Source organism: Carlito syrichta, unplaced genomic scaffold (assembly GCF_000164805.1).
Source record: "Carlito syrichta isolate Samal-C Ts95f unplaced genomic scaffold, Tarsius_syrichta-2.0.1 Scaffold315818, whole genome shotgun sequence".
NCBI lineage: Eukaryota > Metazoa > Chordata > Mammalia > Primates > Tarsiidae > Carlito > Carlito syrichta.
Window position 1 is genome coordinate 506,527 of NW_007259914.1, and position 15,876 is coordinate 522,402.

At 44.6% G+C, this 15,876-nt stretch overlaps 1 protein-coding gene across 1 annotated transcript in view; it reads left to right on the top strand.

The window, feature by feature from the left end:
• The window catches only part of SOBP (sine oculis binding protein homolog), a 181,994-nt gene that overhangs the window by 140,288 nt on the left and 25,830 nt on the right, over window positions 1–15,876 (top strand). Inside the window, exon 6 of the mRNA XM_008073310.2 lies at window positions 15,223–15,871. Coding sequence (XP_008071501.1) covers window positions 15,223–15,871 — 649 coding nt within the window. The remainder of the gene's footprint in view (window positions 1–15,222; window positions 15,872–15,876) is intronic.

Here is a 15,876-nt window from a genome sequence, read left to right on the forward strand (position 1 = left end):
TATTCATGACATCCTGTTGGGCTTGCGGGCTGTGTGGGGTAACTGGAACTGAGGGGACAGAAATTGAGTTTGTAGTGACTGCAGAAGCTGAAACCACAGGGTGAAACGTAATAGGGGTTAGGCCTTGGTGAGCACAGGAAGCTACTGCGGGGGGAGCAGTGGGGCTGAGAAAAGTGCCACAGGGGACATGTAACCTTGATTCTTGGCAGGACACAGTCTGCTCACAGGCAGAGGGGCCCACGCATGGGAAATCACCTTCACCTTCTGCTACAGCTCAGTTACAGTCAACAGTTGTGTGCTGAACCCTTGCCGAGTGCAAGATGGTGCCCTGGGCATGAAGGCGCCATGAGACCCAGACCCAAGCCCACAAAAAAAAGCTTTAACCCTCAGAAACGTGGTAGGGCCTAGGCTTCCTGGGCCTGTCTTATGTGCATCCAAATCATACAAGTAGCATTTTTCAAAGTGTTCACCTACAGGATCCTATTTTTTAAAAAAGTCTTATTTTTGAAAAGTTGAGGAAAGTCTGGGTGAGTGAAGTTAGGTTTGTTTCTTTCCCGCAGGTCTTCTCAGAGGCTTGAGTATGGCAGCACTACTAAGAATTCCCAAAGAAGAGTACAGGGTATACCGTGCTTCCCAGCTTATCTGACTGTGGGATTCTTTTGGGGGTTGGAACATTGGTGGATCTGGTGTTTCTCAGCCTACACATTAGTTGGGGCATCAGTGGTCATTGAGGAGGGGATAGTTGCGTTGCATTTAGGGACAAGCAAAGACCGATAGAACATCCCATTTCCTTTCTTGGAGACCTCAGAGACTGTAGTGCTGGTATATGCAGGCATCTACAAGGGGCATGTCCTGGTGTCTACTTTCTGCTTCTGAGCCTGCAGAAGGCACAGCCTCCCGGCCCTTGGGTTTGAGTTGGCCTACCCTAATGCTAGGCTGAGGCTGTCTGGATACCCCGCACCCATAGCAGGGTACAGGGTCATTAGCCACAGGGAGCCAGCATTGTGGGCTCGTGCAGGGACCTTGAAGTCACTGCCACTTTCTAGATTTCCCCTATTTTTTTTCTTTTTTTTTTTGAGTTGGAGTCTCACTCTGTCACCCAGACTGGAGTGCAGTGGCCGCTCCCGGCCACTGCAGCCTCGACCTGCTGGGCTCTGGTGATCCTTCCGCCTCAGCCTTCCAAGTAGCTGGAACTACAGGCGCGTGCTACCACGCTCGACTTTTTAAAAAATTTATTGTAGAGATGAGGTCTCGCCAAGTTGCCCAGGTGGGTCTCGAACCCGCGGGCTCAGGCAATCCACTCACCTCAGCCTCCCAAAGGCGCGGGATTACAGGCTGAGCCACCAAGCCCGGCTCGTTTTTTTTTTTTTTTTTTTTTTTTTTTTTAAGCCGTGAGTAATTACCTAGAACGGTTGTGGTAAGGATCTAATCAGAGATAGTCTGTCAAGCTGGGTTATACGCTTGGTTTTCCTGAAGTCATGGAAGCTTGCAATAAGGAAGCCCAAGGCAGTCAGGAAGCCTTTGCAGCTCCTCCTCATGGAGCCCGGGCAGTTGTTCTGGCAGTGATGGTGGTCTCACAGTGCAAATAACTGGCCGCTGGACTGTCTCATTGCCCCCAAGGAGTGGGCATCCGAGCTTCGTGACTTAGCGTGCTGCCTTTTAAGGATTTGCAACTCCTGCAGCCCGGCTCCTACTCCAGTTCCTTTCTCCCCTCTCCAACTCGTGACCTGCTGCCCGGGGTTTCTGCTTACTGCCTTTACTGCCTCTGCTGTCTTCTGCCTTTATTCCCACGACCACCAGCCCCGCCACTATGCTATCTTCATTTCAAACTTTCCAAAGAAGAATACCTACTTAGTTCATTGAGTTGCTCTGTCCCTCTTAGAAAGAGCCCACATCACCATCTTGAGGTGTCTGGGGGTCCCATGAGTCATGGCCAGAGAGGCAGCGGGGCCCACGGTCATAACGGCATCAGTGTCTAGTGGGCTGTACTCTGAGACAGACACATTGAGCATGCAGTTCTCTTCCTCCCCTCCTTCCCTTTCTGGTTCCTCCCACCTTTGCATGTGCCAATCTGTATCAAAGGCATGCCTCGATATTTAGCACAATTTACCCAATAATGCCTTTTGTTTCACTCTTAGACACTAAGCGCCCCAAAAAAGAAAGGCCCAGCCTCACATGTTTAGATGATTCCTCAAATACTTCTCGCTTTTGTTCTCGCCAGATCCAGGGCCCATGACACGGCCTGTTTCGATCAGGCAGCTCTGTCACGCTCATTTCTCCACTTACTCAGGAGCCGAGAGGCCACTTGCACGAAGGGTCAGATGGCAATACAGTATTCTTCTGCATCTCATTACCTCTTTCAGAGGAGGCCAAAGAATGATGTTATTAGTCATACAGGGGTTATGAGATGAGGGCTTTTACTCAAATGTTGACAATTGGTATATAATTGTTGCTAGTCTTAATTTACTTATATCTAGAATAAGTAATGTTACCTGGCTGCTTGTCACTTTGCAGACTTCTGGTGAGTGGTGTCGTGATAGTGTCTATTGAGCCACTTGAATTTCTTGGAAGAAAGGTGCTGTGTTAATACCAGGTGTGTTGAAGTCTATAGGAAACCAGATCTGTGCCCCAGGTTGTCTTGCTTCACAGCATTTAGCAATTCGGGCATTCAGCCGGGATGAGGAGATTCAGATGGGCTAACCCAGGGTTTGCTGATGAGGATGGAGTGGTAAGAGAGATTTTCAGTGGAGAATCCAGCGTGTGTGGAGTGTTGGTTTTCAACCAGGTAGTTAGCACAGCAGGATAGCTGTATTCACAGAACAAAGATGGGAGAGAACAAGACAGCCCAATGGGCCCCCCAAACAGCCCAGAAGCTTCTCAGAGACAAAGAAACCAACAAGTAGATCTGAAGAAATCAGAAGCAGTCCAGCACATCCCTCCCATATACCTAAGAAATTGTCACCAAGCAGGCACTCTCTTGCAGGTTTTAATTAGCTTAAAAAAGATAAAACAGCAGACCACCCCAATTATTCTTTCTCCCCAAGTTAGTGAGCCCAGCACACTGGGCCTTTTGAATGTGCAGCTTTGTGTACCAGAGGCCATAAATGTCACATTTGTATGTGAGTGAGCATAAGGGATTCCACTGGTGACTCTGGGCCGGGTGACTGGTGCTGGCCAGAAGCTGAGCCTAGGGCTAAAACACCCGTAGTGAGCTCAAGACTACAGCCTGGCTCGAAAACCTCCTCATTATTGCAATTATATTGCTGTCAAACACTCCACAAGCCATGGGAAATACAGTGGAGAATTTGGGGGTCAAATGTTCTGTTGGTTTGGGTTTTGGGGTTTTATTTTTGTGGTGTGCTTTTTACTTTGAAGTACACATTATAGGAAAATTTGTAGTAGGGGATTTTTCTCTCCCTCTTTTAAAAAATAACAGATTTAACAGAAGAATAATAGGCGAATGAGTAGAGTATAGATAAACCAGTTGACCCTGATTTTTAAAAAACATACAAAAATATTATAAATGGACATTCATAATAATACATAAAAGCATCTGTATAGTAAGTCCCCTACATACGAACCTTCAAGTTGAGAACTTTCAAAGATGCAAATTTGCATTCACATGTCCACTCATGTAAGTTAGTTCACATGTCTGGCATCCATTGTTATGTGCTGTACTGTAAGTTTTTTTTTTTTTGGAGTTGGAGTCTCACTCTGTCGCCCAGACTGGAGTGCAGTGGCCGCTCCCAGCCACTGCAGCCTCGACCTGCTGGGCTCCAGTGATCCTTCCGCCCCAGCCTTCCAAGTAACCGGAATTACAGGCGCACGCTACTACGCCCAGCTAATTTTTTGATTTTATTGTAGAGATGGGGTCTTGAACCCGCGGACTCAGGCAATCCACTCACTTCAGCCTCCCAGGCTGAGCCACCGAGCCCGGCTTGTACTGTAAGATTTTAAAAGTTTTATTTTTTGTATTTTTTATGTATTATTTGTGTGAAATGTATTATAAACCTATTACAGTATGGTACTATATAACTGATTGGGTTAGCTGGGTACCTAGGCAAACTTTGTTGGACTTATGAACAAATTGGACTTATGAACGTACTCTCGAAATGGAACCGGTTCATATGTAGGGGACTTATTGTATTTATATGGCACTTTTACTTTTTATCTTTTGTAGCAACAAGGCCGCGCTATGTTGCCCAGGCTGGTCTTGAACTTCTGGGCTCAAGCATTCTTCTCGCCTCCACCTCCCAAAGTGCTGGGATTACAGACATGAGCCACAGCACTCGGGCTTTTTTAAATTTTGTTTTGTTTTTGAGTTGGAGTCTCACTCTGTCACCCAGACTGGAGTGCAGTGGCCGCTCCCGGCCACCGCAGCCTCGACCTGCTGGGCTCCGGTGATCCTTCCACCTCAGCCTTCCAAGTAGCTGGAATTACAGGCGCGCGCTACCACATCTGGCTAATTTTTTGATTTGTTGTAGAGATGAGGTCTCGCCTGCCCAGGCTGGTCTCGAACCCACGGGCTCAGGCAATCCACTCACCTCAGCCCCCCAAAGGCGTGGGATTACAGGCCGAGCCACCGAGCCAGGCTTCGGGCTTTTTATTTATTTATTTTTGAGTGCCTCCATTTGTACTCTTTGTTTTGATCCTCACGACAGACCTTGAAGGTAGGAGGGGGCCAGAGGGCACAGAAGCAGGACCTAAGGTTGCAAGGAGGATAGCACATGATGTCTTCTGATTCCTGGCCCATCACTTGCCTCACCAAACCATGCTGCTTCCTAAGTGAAGAGTAAAAGCCCAAAGCATTGATTGAAAATGGGAAAGAATGTATTTAGACATTTAAGATTCTCATCAAGAAAACTCAAAAGTATTGCATGGGGAGGAGAGACAAAAACTATTTCAATAAACCTGTAAAACTGGATACAATAAAGGTAGCAGGAATGACCCAGAAAGAAAGATGGGGGGTTCCGGAAGGGGCCAATTCTTCTCAGGAGTAGCTGGTCATGGAGGCTCACACCTATAATCCCAGCACTTTAGGAGGCCAAGGAGGGAAGATTGTTTGAGCCCAGGAATTCAAGACCAGTCTTGGCAACACATCAAGACCTTGTCTCTACCCAAAAATTTTAAACAGTTTGCCAGGAATGGTAGTACATGCCTGTAGTCTCCGCTACTTGGGAGGTGGGAAGATCGCCTGAGGCCAGAAGGTCAAGGCTATGGTGAGCTGTAAGATTCCAACTCAGAAAAAATAATTGAAAAAGAGTAAATAAAGTCAATAGCAGGAACAAACGAATGACTTCCAAGTCTCTCTTCCAGCGTGGAGAATGGGAAAGACCAAGTTACCTTGGACTGTAGGCATAAAACAACGAAAACAATCTCAGAGATTCCCCAGTGACTTAGAGAGATCTCACGTCTAGACCAGAATCAACATAGAGAACTAAAATATAAAATAGCATACCCCATTGCATATCTAATAGGTGGGCAAAATTCATGGAAATACATCTTTGTATAGCAATCCACACACTTGAGGGGGAATGCAAGAAAGATTTTAGGAAAATAAAAGGAAGTGTCAAATGAATAATTTGGGGGTATTAAGTACAAAATCTGGAGCAGAGGTGAAGAAATAAATTAAATTAGCAAAGGGCAATTTACCTCAATATCTACTATAGGGGACTAAAAAAAAAATCGGAATTATCTTTTGGAGGCCGGGCCCCTTGGAGTATAGGCTTCCCTTACTAGGTGAGTGTTCTAGGAACCCATTGGCACCAGTGGACCAGCTAGCTAGACCAATTGTGATGAAACGGGCAGCAAAATGGAGTGAAAAGATTATGGGCTGGAAGTTCTGGATCTGAATCCTTGCCTCACTATTTTCAGGCTGTGAGAGCTTAAGGAAACTACATCATCTCTGAATCTTTGTTTTCTCGTTTTTTAAGTAAAATGGAAAAAATGATAACTCCTTTACAAGTTTATTGTCAGAATAAAGAGAAATAAGTGGATGCTTCAGGCTTGGTGTCTAACAGATACTCGACAAATGTTTGCTCTTAAAAAGCAAAGACCTAACAGCAGGATATGACGCCTAAAAAAGCACATGCATTCTGGGTAGCATTAGCAGAGGAATAGTGTTCTACATGAGGGAGGGGAAAATTCCACTGGACTCTGCTGGTTAGGCCACTGCATTCCATTCTGGGCTCCACCCTTTAAGAGGGACATTAACAAGGTGAAATATATGCCTGGGTCAAAAGCCGTTGATCTCACTGTCAGGTCTTATAGGAGGACCCACAGGATAGGTGGGTTCTGAGAACTTCTCTTCTGGGGACTGGGTGCAAAAACTGGGAATATTTTAAAATAACAATCTGGAGGACCTATGATGACTCCTGGAAAGTACTTGAAAGGCGGAGATTTGGAAGAGAAGTTGATCTGTGCTGGGGAACCCTGGAAAACAGAACTACCAACAGTGGGTGAAAGTGACCAGGAGGTGGAGTGGTTAAACTTTCCAATAAACAAAGCTAGCCAACAACAAAATAGACTGGCTCAACTATATTGCACAGGGCTCTGCAATTATATGGTAACCCTCTTTAGAAGGCCACTGGGAGAGTCAGGGCAAAGGAGAAACCACTGTGGTGTGACTCACTCAGATGTGTCCATGGATGTGTCCCTGTCACAGGAAATATGGGTGCCCCAGCTTGCTATGGGAGACCAGGTTGGGCTTGGCCTGGGAAGTTACTTAGAGTTCTAAATGTTGGGGCTTCTGGAATTTCAAAACAGAAAGATATTATCGAATATCAGTCAACCATCTTAATCCCGTAGTCTTGAAGGAAAGTGCAGAAAACCCATGAGATAGTGGGCTGCATGGTCTTTGAAGTTAGACAGATCTAAATCAGACTCTGGATCTGCCATCTATTATCTGAGTAAGTGATCTTGGGCAAGTTATTTAACCTAGCTAAACCTCAGTTATCTCTATGATAAGGTATTTGTGAAGATAAAATTAGGTAATTTATGTAACATGCTCGGCAAGGTTATTAGTGCTTAAATAATGCCAGCGATTGTTCCTAGTATAATTTATTAGTATGACATCAAATTGGGGCTTGCAGTAGTCACTGTAATAGAAGTCATGACTTTGACAGTGTACTGGAGAGATCTGAAAATTGGGCAGAGTTGGACGCCAGGGCCTGAAGCGGGCAATCTGGAGCACCCACAGGTAAGGTGGGTGAGACCATGCAAGTACAGCCCGTAGCCTGGAGCCTGGCAGAGTCTAAGCGGTCGGTATGTGGCTGGTGAGGGGACGAGACGTCTCCAGGAGCCCTTGAAGAAGCAGCCAGAGAGTGGACTGAGGCAGTGATAGAATGCAGGATTGTCAGAGGGGCCATCAGTTTGGCCCAGCCGTGCCCTCGACCTGGTCCACCTGCATACATGCAGCCTTGGCCTTTAAGTGTCTTGGGGCAGCACCCATCACCAGAGCTGAGATGCGGCACTGTGAAGCAGACTCAAAGTCCCTAGGGGGAAAAAAACTACTTAAATATCACTGAACAGTAACGGCAATCCTTCCACAAGAGTCCTCTTATTGACATCTGGGGAAAAAAAAACAAGCTATGCCTTCTGTTTCCTGCAGGGGACTCTACCCTGAATGAGGGCATGGGCTGTGTTTTACTCAACTTGTCTCTGGTTCCCAGCACAGTGCCTGACCATGATGGACCTTCAATAAATGCTCACTTTTGAATGAGTACATTGGATTATATAACAGCAAAATGTTCAGAACAGCCAGTAGGTATGACATCTGGAGTGGGTTCACTGGGCATAGAAGCAGAGTGACGGAGGGAGCATGGCTAGGACGCCACTCTCTGCTTTTATGTGGCACATTTCCCACATCTGGTCCCTTCCTGGTTTCCTTCTTCCTCACATGTTTCCTGGGAAGGGCTGCCATGTTGATGAGCTTTTACAGCGGAGTACTTGAGGCTCAGCGTGCTTAAATGCCTGGACCCATCAGGAGGTTGAAGAAGGGTGAGATCATCTCAGAGCTTCCTTCCAGGGCTACATTGCATTGCTCTGAGATCTCTTAGGGGGTTTCTGTGCCCTCTCAGGGCCAAATAACGAAAACAGGGAAGCAGATAGTTGGCACTGAGTAGACCAGCTTTTCAATGTTTGACTGAATTTTTCGGTTTCCATCCGGATGACTTGTGTTGTGAAGATGTAAGTTGCATTTCTCCGGCTTAAATGAAGCGAGAGTTTTGTGATGATATGCTAATGTTCTTAAGCAACCTAAAATGTCATCCCAAAGAGAAAAATGACCTTCCTCAGGATCATATGTTTGGCTGTCAGTTGGGCCCTCCGTCACTGAAAACAGGCCAGGATTCCATCTCTTGCTTTGCCTGTAGCATCAGAGATTTGGGTCAGTAATGAGCCATTTGTCAAAGCTCATTGAGACCCTGAAAACCAAACCCATCCCTGCTCTGCCTTACAGAGCTCATGGCACAAGAGAAAGAGAGGGCACTGCCCCAGTGATCTAGGCTGAGATTTCTGGAATCCAGTTAAATCTCTTAAGATTAATAGCACTTGAGTCACGGCATAAAGGTCCTACAGGGGAGCAGTTTTCTATGAGATTTTCAGTTCTAACAAAGATATTCTTCACCCTCTCCTTGAGTGCCCAATTTTATTTAAGAAAGGAGAGACAAAGAGAGAGACACTATGAGAATGAATAAAATACAAAGCAAAAAAAAAAACCAAGTAAGACCCGTCAATAAAAAGAACCATGTAGCAAACATTGACATGTTGAAATCGAAACATGCAGAGAGCTTCTTACTTTGGAAATTAACTTCTTCATGAATTTACTTTTTTTTTTTGTACAAGAGCCCTTGCTATTTCTATCTAAATCTCTCTCCTGGCTTTGTCTGACTTTGCGTGTCTATGACTAGGTCACCTTTTTCCTTCCTTCACTCTCAAATGCAAGAAGACTTGGAATGGTCACCTTTTCCAGGTTTGGGTGTGTCCCTCCCCCTTCCATGGGGGCTCTTGCCTCATGCATTCATCCTGTGGGGAGGGGGGTGTCATTCTTTCCTAAAGGCATCTGATACTGTGGCTTCTGGTCCTTCCGTTGGAAAACAGTTCTGTCCTGTAATGAGTCAAGCGGATCGTCCATCAGCTCTGTTTTTTAATAAAACATGACTAGCACAGTTTATGGCTTCCACTATTCAAACAGCAGTTGAGCCTAAGAGGAATCATTCATTTTAATGGTTCTAACACTCATTTCCAAGCAGCCATGCTGCTTTATCAAGATTTTGCCTGAATTAGAAAATGACTGGCCTTGGAAAAAGAAGAGGGTTCAGCAGGAACTGGACAGAAGCTTCTCAGGATGGCGGGCAGCTGGGATGCACATAGAATGGTGGGCTGGTGCCTTGTTCCTGAGACAGCCCCTCTGTCACCCTTGGGACACAGTTTCCTAGGAAGCACGATAGGGGCTGGTGCTTGTGAGGCACAGTATTGTGTTTGCCCAGAGAGAAGCATGCCCCATTTCATCTCAAAGACACACAGGCTCATAGGAAAACCATGGAAGAAAAGCTCCATTTCCCTCTTCACATGGCCATAGCAGCATCCTCCTCACAGAGTACACTTAGAACATCTGGGACATCAGCATCCATGATGTGAGCAGCCTGAAGATTAAAAAGATATACTTATGTAACAAGTTTGCTAATATGCCTGGCACCCAATCATTTGTATTATTTGCTCCATTTTACAGATGAAGAAACTAAGGCTGAAATTTTCATAATGAAGCCCTGCATCTTCTCATTCCAAATCCCATGTGATTTCCATAGCATCCTTTGCCACCCAGGTGTATTGAACTGGGGTCCTCCTGGAGGCAGTGTGTAGACCAAGAGACAGTTGATGCTGGGACCATAGCATTCCAGGGTAGGGCCAGGAGCATGCGCTTAGAGGTGGGGGGGGTCAGATGGAGGCCCCCACTGTCAGGTGACTGCCTACAGGCAGGGCAGACCCCAACACCTTCAAACACTGAGCAGCCCATTCCACAGTCCTCTGTCTTCCTTTGCTTCATTTCAGTGAGCTCGTGCTTTTTTGAGCTGACCTGGACTACGCAATTCATGCCACATTCAACCCACCAAGGCCCAGAGGACCACCCTCTAGGTGATGAAACGCTACCGTTTTGCTTAAGGAGCTACAACTTCTGAGCTGATACCTGGGTGCTTTTTTAGTGGAAAGTCAAGCACAAGAAGATTTTTTGTTTTGTTTCTCAAATTGTGGATGGCATTCAAAGAGATGCTAATATCTTTTCTTACTGTTCCATTGCTACAAATGTCTTTGCCCAGATAAGAAAGATTTCAGCAAAAGGGTTTCTTAATTAAATATCGCCTGATGCCAGATTACCACTCAGAAGGCAGCGGTGGGTTCCATTAAAGGCTGAACTTTGCTCCCACAGCTGACAGCTGATTAATGTGTTACTTAGGAACCCTGCTCCCCTTCTCCAGCTGCCCGTGTCTTCTCTTAAGCCCAGCAGAATGTATATCTTGTGCCCATGCGGGTAACCTCATGGCATACTTTGGCTTTGACTTTGGACGTTTATGTAAAAATAAAGGTTCAGTTGCCAACATGAATAGCTCGCTTTCTTTCCAGGGGAAATACAAGATGGAAAGAGTTATAAGAACCAGGAGTCCTGCCTTTCGGTTTTCTTATATCAAGAGCAAGTGATATTTCTGCTGAGGCAGTGTCTTTGGAGCGGCTTAGTGGTGTAGGTTGCCACATTTATTTCACAGGGAAGGAGTGAATCTATGAGGGCCCTGAGCTTATAAGTACTGCCCTGGCAGTGAGCCACCAAAATATAAATACGCCAAATGGACTGAAGGAAATGTTCATTCTGTTGTTCAGAATTGGACACATCCCAGGAAGGTAAATTTAATCTTTTTGAGGACTGCTGTTATAGGGTTGAATGGAATACGCATTTGTTTATCTCCTTTGTGATCTTTTTGTCTTCCTGGTGATACATTATGTATTTGTGAGCTGAAGCATTTCAGCTGTCTTGCTCAACGGCCTTGCATTTGCTGATTGTTCGGTCCCCAGATTGGCATCGTTAAACAGCTTCAGCCTCTGTCCAATCTGGGACCTGTTAGGGAGAGAAGTGGAACCAAAGAGACCCGATTCCAATAGCAACAAAGCAGGGGTGAATGAGGGGGAGCCATTCCAGAGCTTGGTGAGTGAGGCTCTGCGCTACTTCATCTTCTAAAATGTCCGAGGGAATCTTGGTACTTCTTGGCATCACGGGGAAAAGAAATAATGCCTCAAAAAGCAAACAAACAAACCAAAAATACAATTTAAAGCTGTCAATGGAAAAAAAGAAGGGAAGAATCCCCCCTCACCACCACAATTCAGAAAAACAGTTTATATGAGACGCATGCTGTGTGTTTCATGGATATGCAAATATTATTCTATGAGAGAGAGAAAGAGAGAGAGAGAGAGAGAGATAGTGACAGTATATATTTTCACCTACTACCACATCTTCAGTAATCAGCTCAGGCTCTTAGGATGAAATCTTTAATTACCAGAAGTGTGTCATTAGTTGGGTATGGGATGAATGATAGTCCTGTGTTTTATTGCCTTTCATGATATAGTCATTTATGCCATAAATTCATTGACCTCATCTTAAATGATGAGTCCTGTAAGGCAGACTTGATTCATTATTTCTTAAGTGACAATTTTTTCCTCTAATAATTTTTTGCTTCATGAGAAGGATTGCTTTTCTGTATTTTTAGATTATTATTCTGAATTGATATGTAATAAGCCAAGGAGACACACACACTCTCACATTACCCAAAACAAAGTCGTTGTGAACTGTCACACTACTGCCTAAACACTCTGGGATGTTGTAGAAAGTCAGAGAGCTAACATTAGGACTTTGCTTTAATGGGAAAGTTTGATGACATAGGATTGTGTTTCTAACTTTGATGCCTGTAATTCTTTTTTTTTTCCTTTGTTTTGTTTTGCTATGGGTTTTTTTTTTTTTTTTTTTTTTGAGTTGGATCTCACTCTGTCACCCAGGCAGGAGTGCTGTGGCAGGATCACAACTCACTGCAGCCTTAACCGCCTGAGCTCAGGTGATCCTTCAGCTTCAGTCTCTCGAGTAGCAGGGACTACAGGTGCATGCCACCATGCCCAGCTAATTTTTGGGTTTTTCTTTTAGAGACGAGGTCTTACTGTGTTGCCCAGGCTGGTCTCAAACTCCTGGGCTCAAGCAGTCCTCCCGCCTCAGCCTCCCGAAGTGCTGGGATTATAGGTGTGAGCCATTGTACCTGACTTGATGTCTGTAATTCTTTTTATGTAAAAATAGATAAAATATGGTGAAGAATTCCCATTTGATAACTGGGCTAGATCTATAAGCATTCCTTATTCATCAATGAATTATTGCAAATGAAGGGAAGGGAGGATATTTAAATTATATTTAGATTATTATTATTATTTTTATTCCATTTGAAAATATTTATTTGGCTTGAGGATACAGGAATCCTCTGGAGGAAAATAATTCAATCTGGTGATTTAAAAACCAATTAAGGATTTCAGAACACTCCTCTCCCTTATGGTTAAAGAATAAGATCCAAAAGAAATATGCCAGAAAATTGGTATATTATTTTAATTAGTTTAATTTATTGATAACATTTTTTAGTCAATAATTAAAGAAGCTATGTTTGATCCCTCACTTCCAGTGTATAAAAGCCTAATATTGAAATAGAAGCTGGTGATTTTATTTCATAGTGAATTTAACTATCACATCATTGTACATTAGCCTTATTAAAATGATCGCATTTTTGTTGGTATTGTTGTGGTTGTTTTGGGGTTTTTTTTTTTTTGGAGTCAGAGTCTCCCTCTGTCACCCAGGCTGTAGTACAGTGGCATGCTTATGGCCACTGCAACCTCAACCTGCTGGGCTCAGGCAATCCTTCCGCCTCAGCCTTCCAAGTAGCTGGAACTACAGGTGTGCACCCCCATGCCCGGCTGATGTTTTTGTTGTTTTTTTAATTGTAGAAACGGGGGTCTCACCAAGTTGCCCAAGCTGGTCTCGAACTCCTGGGTTCAAATAATCCTCTCAGTTCAGCCTCCTAAAGTGCTGGGATTACAGGTGTGAGCCACTGCACCCAGCAAGTTTTAAAACTAATAACTTATGTGCATTGTCTTCACTACCAGTTTACTTATCCTTTGTCTAGATGAGACTTTTGAAACTCTGATGGATTCTTTGGGTTTCTTCTCTTCAAGGGCAACTCTGCACTTATTTAGAAACCTGGCATCTCAATTATGATGAAAAACTTCCCTTAATTCAGGAGGAATCTGAAACACAATAGGGAAACACAGGAGTATGTCAGCACTGAAATTCTTCTTCTCTTTTTAATTCACTTTCACAACTGCAACAGTTTTGTTGACTACATTGAGAGAGTGCCTTTCTAATCATCAAAGGTTACTCACAGTCTCACTCTCCTCCAATTTTTGCAAGAAGTATTTTGAAAGGGCAATTTGATGAGGCTAAACAAAAAACGAATGCGTGCCAATACGTCTTTGTTATTCATTCTCACACCATCAAGTTTATTACCTGCAAATATTAATGAAAAAAAGTGAGAAGGAAAAGTGTAGCTGTACACATGCAGACCCACACCTGCCATGAGCGTGCGTAGCCGTACACTATGTGCCGCCACTGTTTACAAGCAAGGAAAGCTGAGAGTTAAATGAGATGAGTAATCAAATGCCCAGCATATGTTGTTTTTTGCATTGTTTATGTGACCAATCATTATTAAAATTTATCGTCCTTTAATTATATCAGTCTATGATAGTTTAAAAAAAAAACATGCACCAACAACAGAACGACAGACACTCTCTTCAACAAAAATGGTTTCACTTAGAATAATATTAGAGCCAGTGCTTTATTGGGGAGAGACTCAAATTCAATAAACTCACCATTGCACTGTGCTTCACAGTTCTTCCTTTACTGCTGTATATGACTTACATGCTGACAAAATGACCTCAAAAATAAACAAAGAAAGAAAAGGAAAGAAAAAGAAAGAAAGAAAAGAAAAAAGATTATGTGTGTAAAATTCTGTCAAAAAAAGTAAGGCACGAAAGAACTATTGAAATTTTTGACATCTGTTTATCTGTTTATAGCTATGGCAAGATTACTCATATTAATTCTTGTTTAAAATGCCATATGAAGGAAAGACATTTGTGCAAACAAGAGTCATATTTGAATTGTAGATCATGTCTTCACCATCTGTGAGAGCTGATGGTGTTGCAAAATTAATGTGTTAATGAAATCACAATAATTTCTCCAAAGTAATGGGCTCTGAAGCCGAGAATGAGTATTTTTTGAACTTTGATGTCTAGTGATTTCCAGTCGAGAAAAGCTCTCAGCCTTTAATTAGTTCTACAGCCCAACTTTAAAATAAATTTGGTGATGTCTTTCTTTTGCCAGGAGTGGATTTGAAGGGGGGAAAGAGCCATAACAACTTTTGGAAAATGTTCTCTGGTGTTTGAAAAGTTGTTAAATATGACTGCCTGCCAAGAAATGTCACCAAAAATTCTGACTACTGAGAGAGAGTGGGCAAACAGCTCAAAAAATAATTCTCGCTTGCTGCAACATCACAGGTTGGGAATAGCTAAACCTCACACAGGCTTCACGATTAATTCCAAGTTTCTCCTTGGAAGCCAGACATAATGATGTTCGGCGCGTTGTGTTATTGGTTAACACACTACACCCTTTCCAAGAGCATTATCAAACACAGTCAGTAGTGTAAAGTGACTGTGCGTGAGGAGAATTTTAAGAGGTTATGTTTCAAGCCCATTGAACTTTCCGGAGAACCCTTCCCTCCAAAGCCATTTAGATCCGCTCTTACAGTGAGCCTCTCTGACAAGTGGAGAGTATGTGGGCAGGTGTATGGGACAGGTATATATCTACTCCTTTTTCTCAGAACCTTCTTAAAGTTATGCCTTTAAAGGGGACAGCAGCATTTCTTTGGGAGGACAGGAGGTTGTGATCATTGGTATTCTGAAGAGCTAATGTTTATAAAGCCAACTTATCATTTTACAAACATTTCAGAATTGCACCTCTTAGAAGGAAGCACGTCAGCCTATTTGGAAAGTTGCGAGAAAGTTTAACAGAACCTTTATGTGAAACATGAAATGTCACCTACCCAGGGAAACTGCTTATCTTACCTGTTGTGGTTTTCTGTTGCTGTGTTGTAGGTGTGTGACTGGTGTAAGCACATAAGACACACAAAAGAATACCTGGATTTTGGGGACGGGGAAAGAAGGCTTCAGTTCTGCAGTGCAAAATGCCTCAATCAATACAAAATGGACATTTTCTACAAAGAGACGCAGGCCAATCTCCCAGCTGGGCTGTGCAGCACGCTCCACCCGCCGCTGGAAAATAAAGCAGAAGGCACCGGGGTGCAGCTGCTCACTCCAGACTCTTGGAATATCCCGCTGACAGATGCTCGGAGGAAGGCTCCCTCCCCTGTGGCTGCAGCTGGCCAAAGCCAAGGCCCCGGCCCGTCGGCGTCCACCACCGTCTCTCCATCTGACACTGCCAACTGCGCCGTCACGAAGATCCCCACGCCCGTGCCCAAGTCCATGCCCCTCAGCGAGACTCCGAGCATCCCTCCCGTGTCCGTCCAGCCGCCGGCCAGCATCGGGCCTCCCCTGGGCGTCCCGGCCCGCAGCCCGCCCATGGTGATGACCAACCGCGGCCCGGTGCCGCTGCCCATCTTCATGGAGCAGCAGATCATGCAGCAGATCCGGCCGCCCTTCATCCGCGGGCCGCCGCACCACGCCTCCAACCCCAACAGCCCCCTGTCCAACCCCATGCTTTCGGGCATCGGGCCCCCGCCCGGCGGCCCC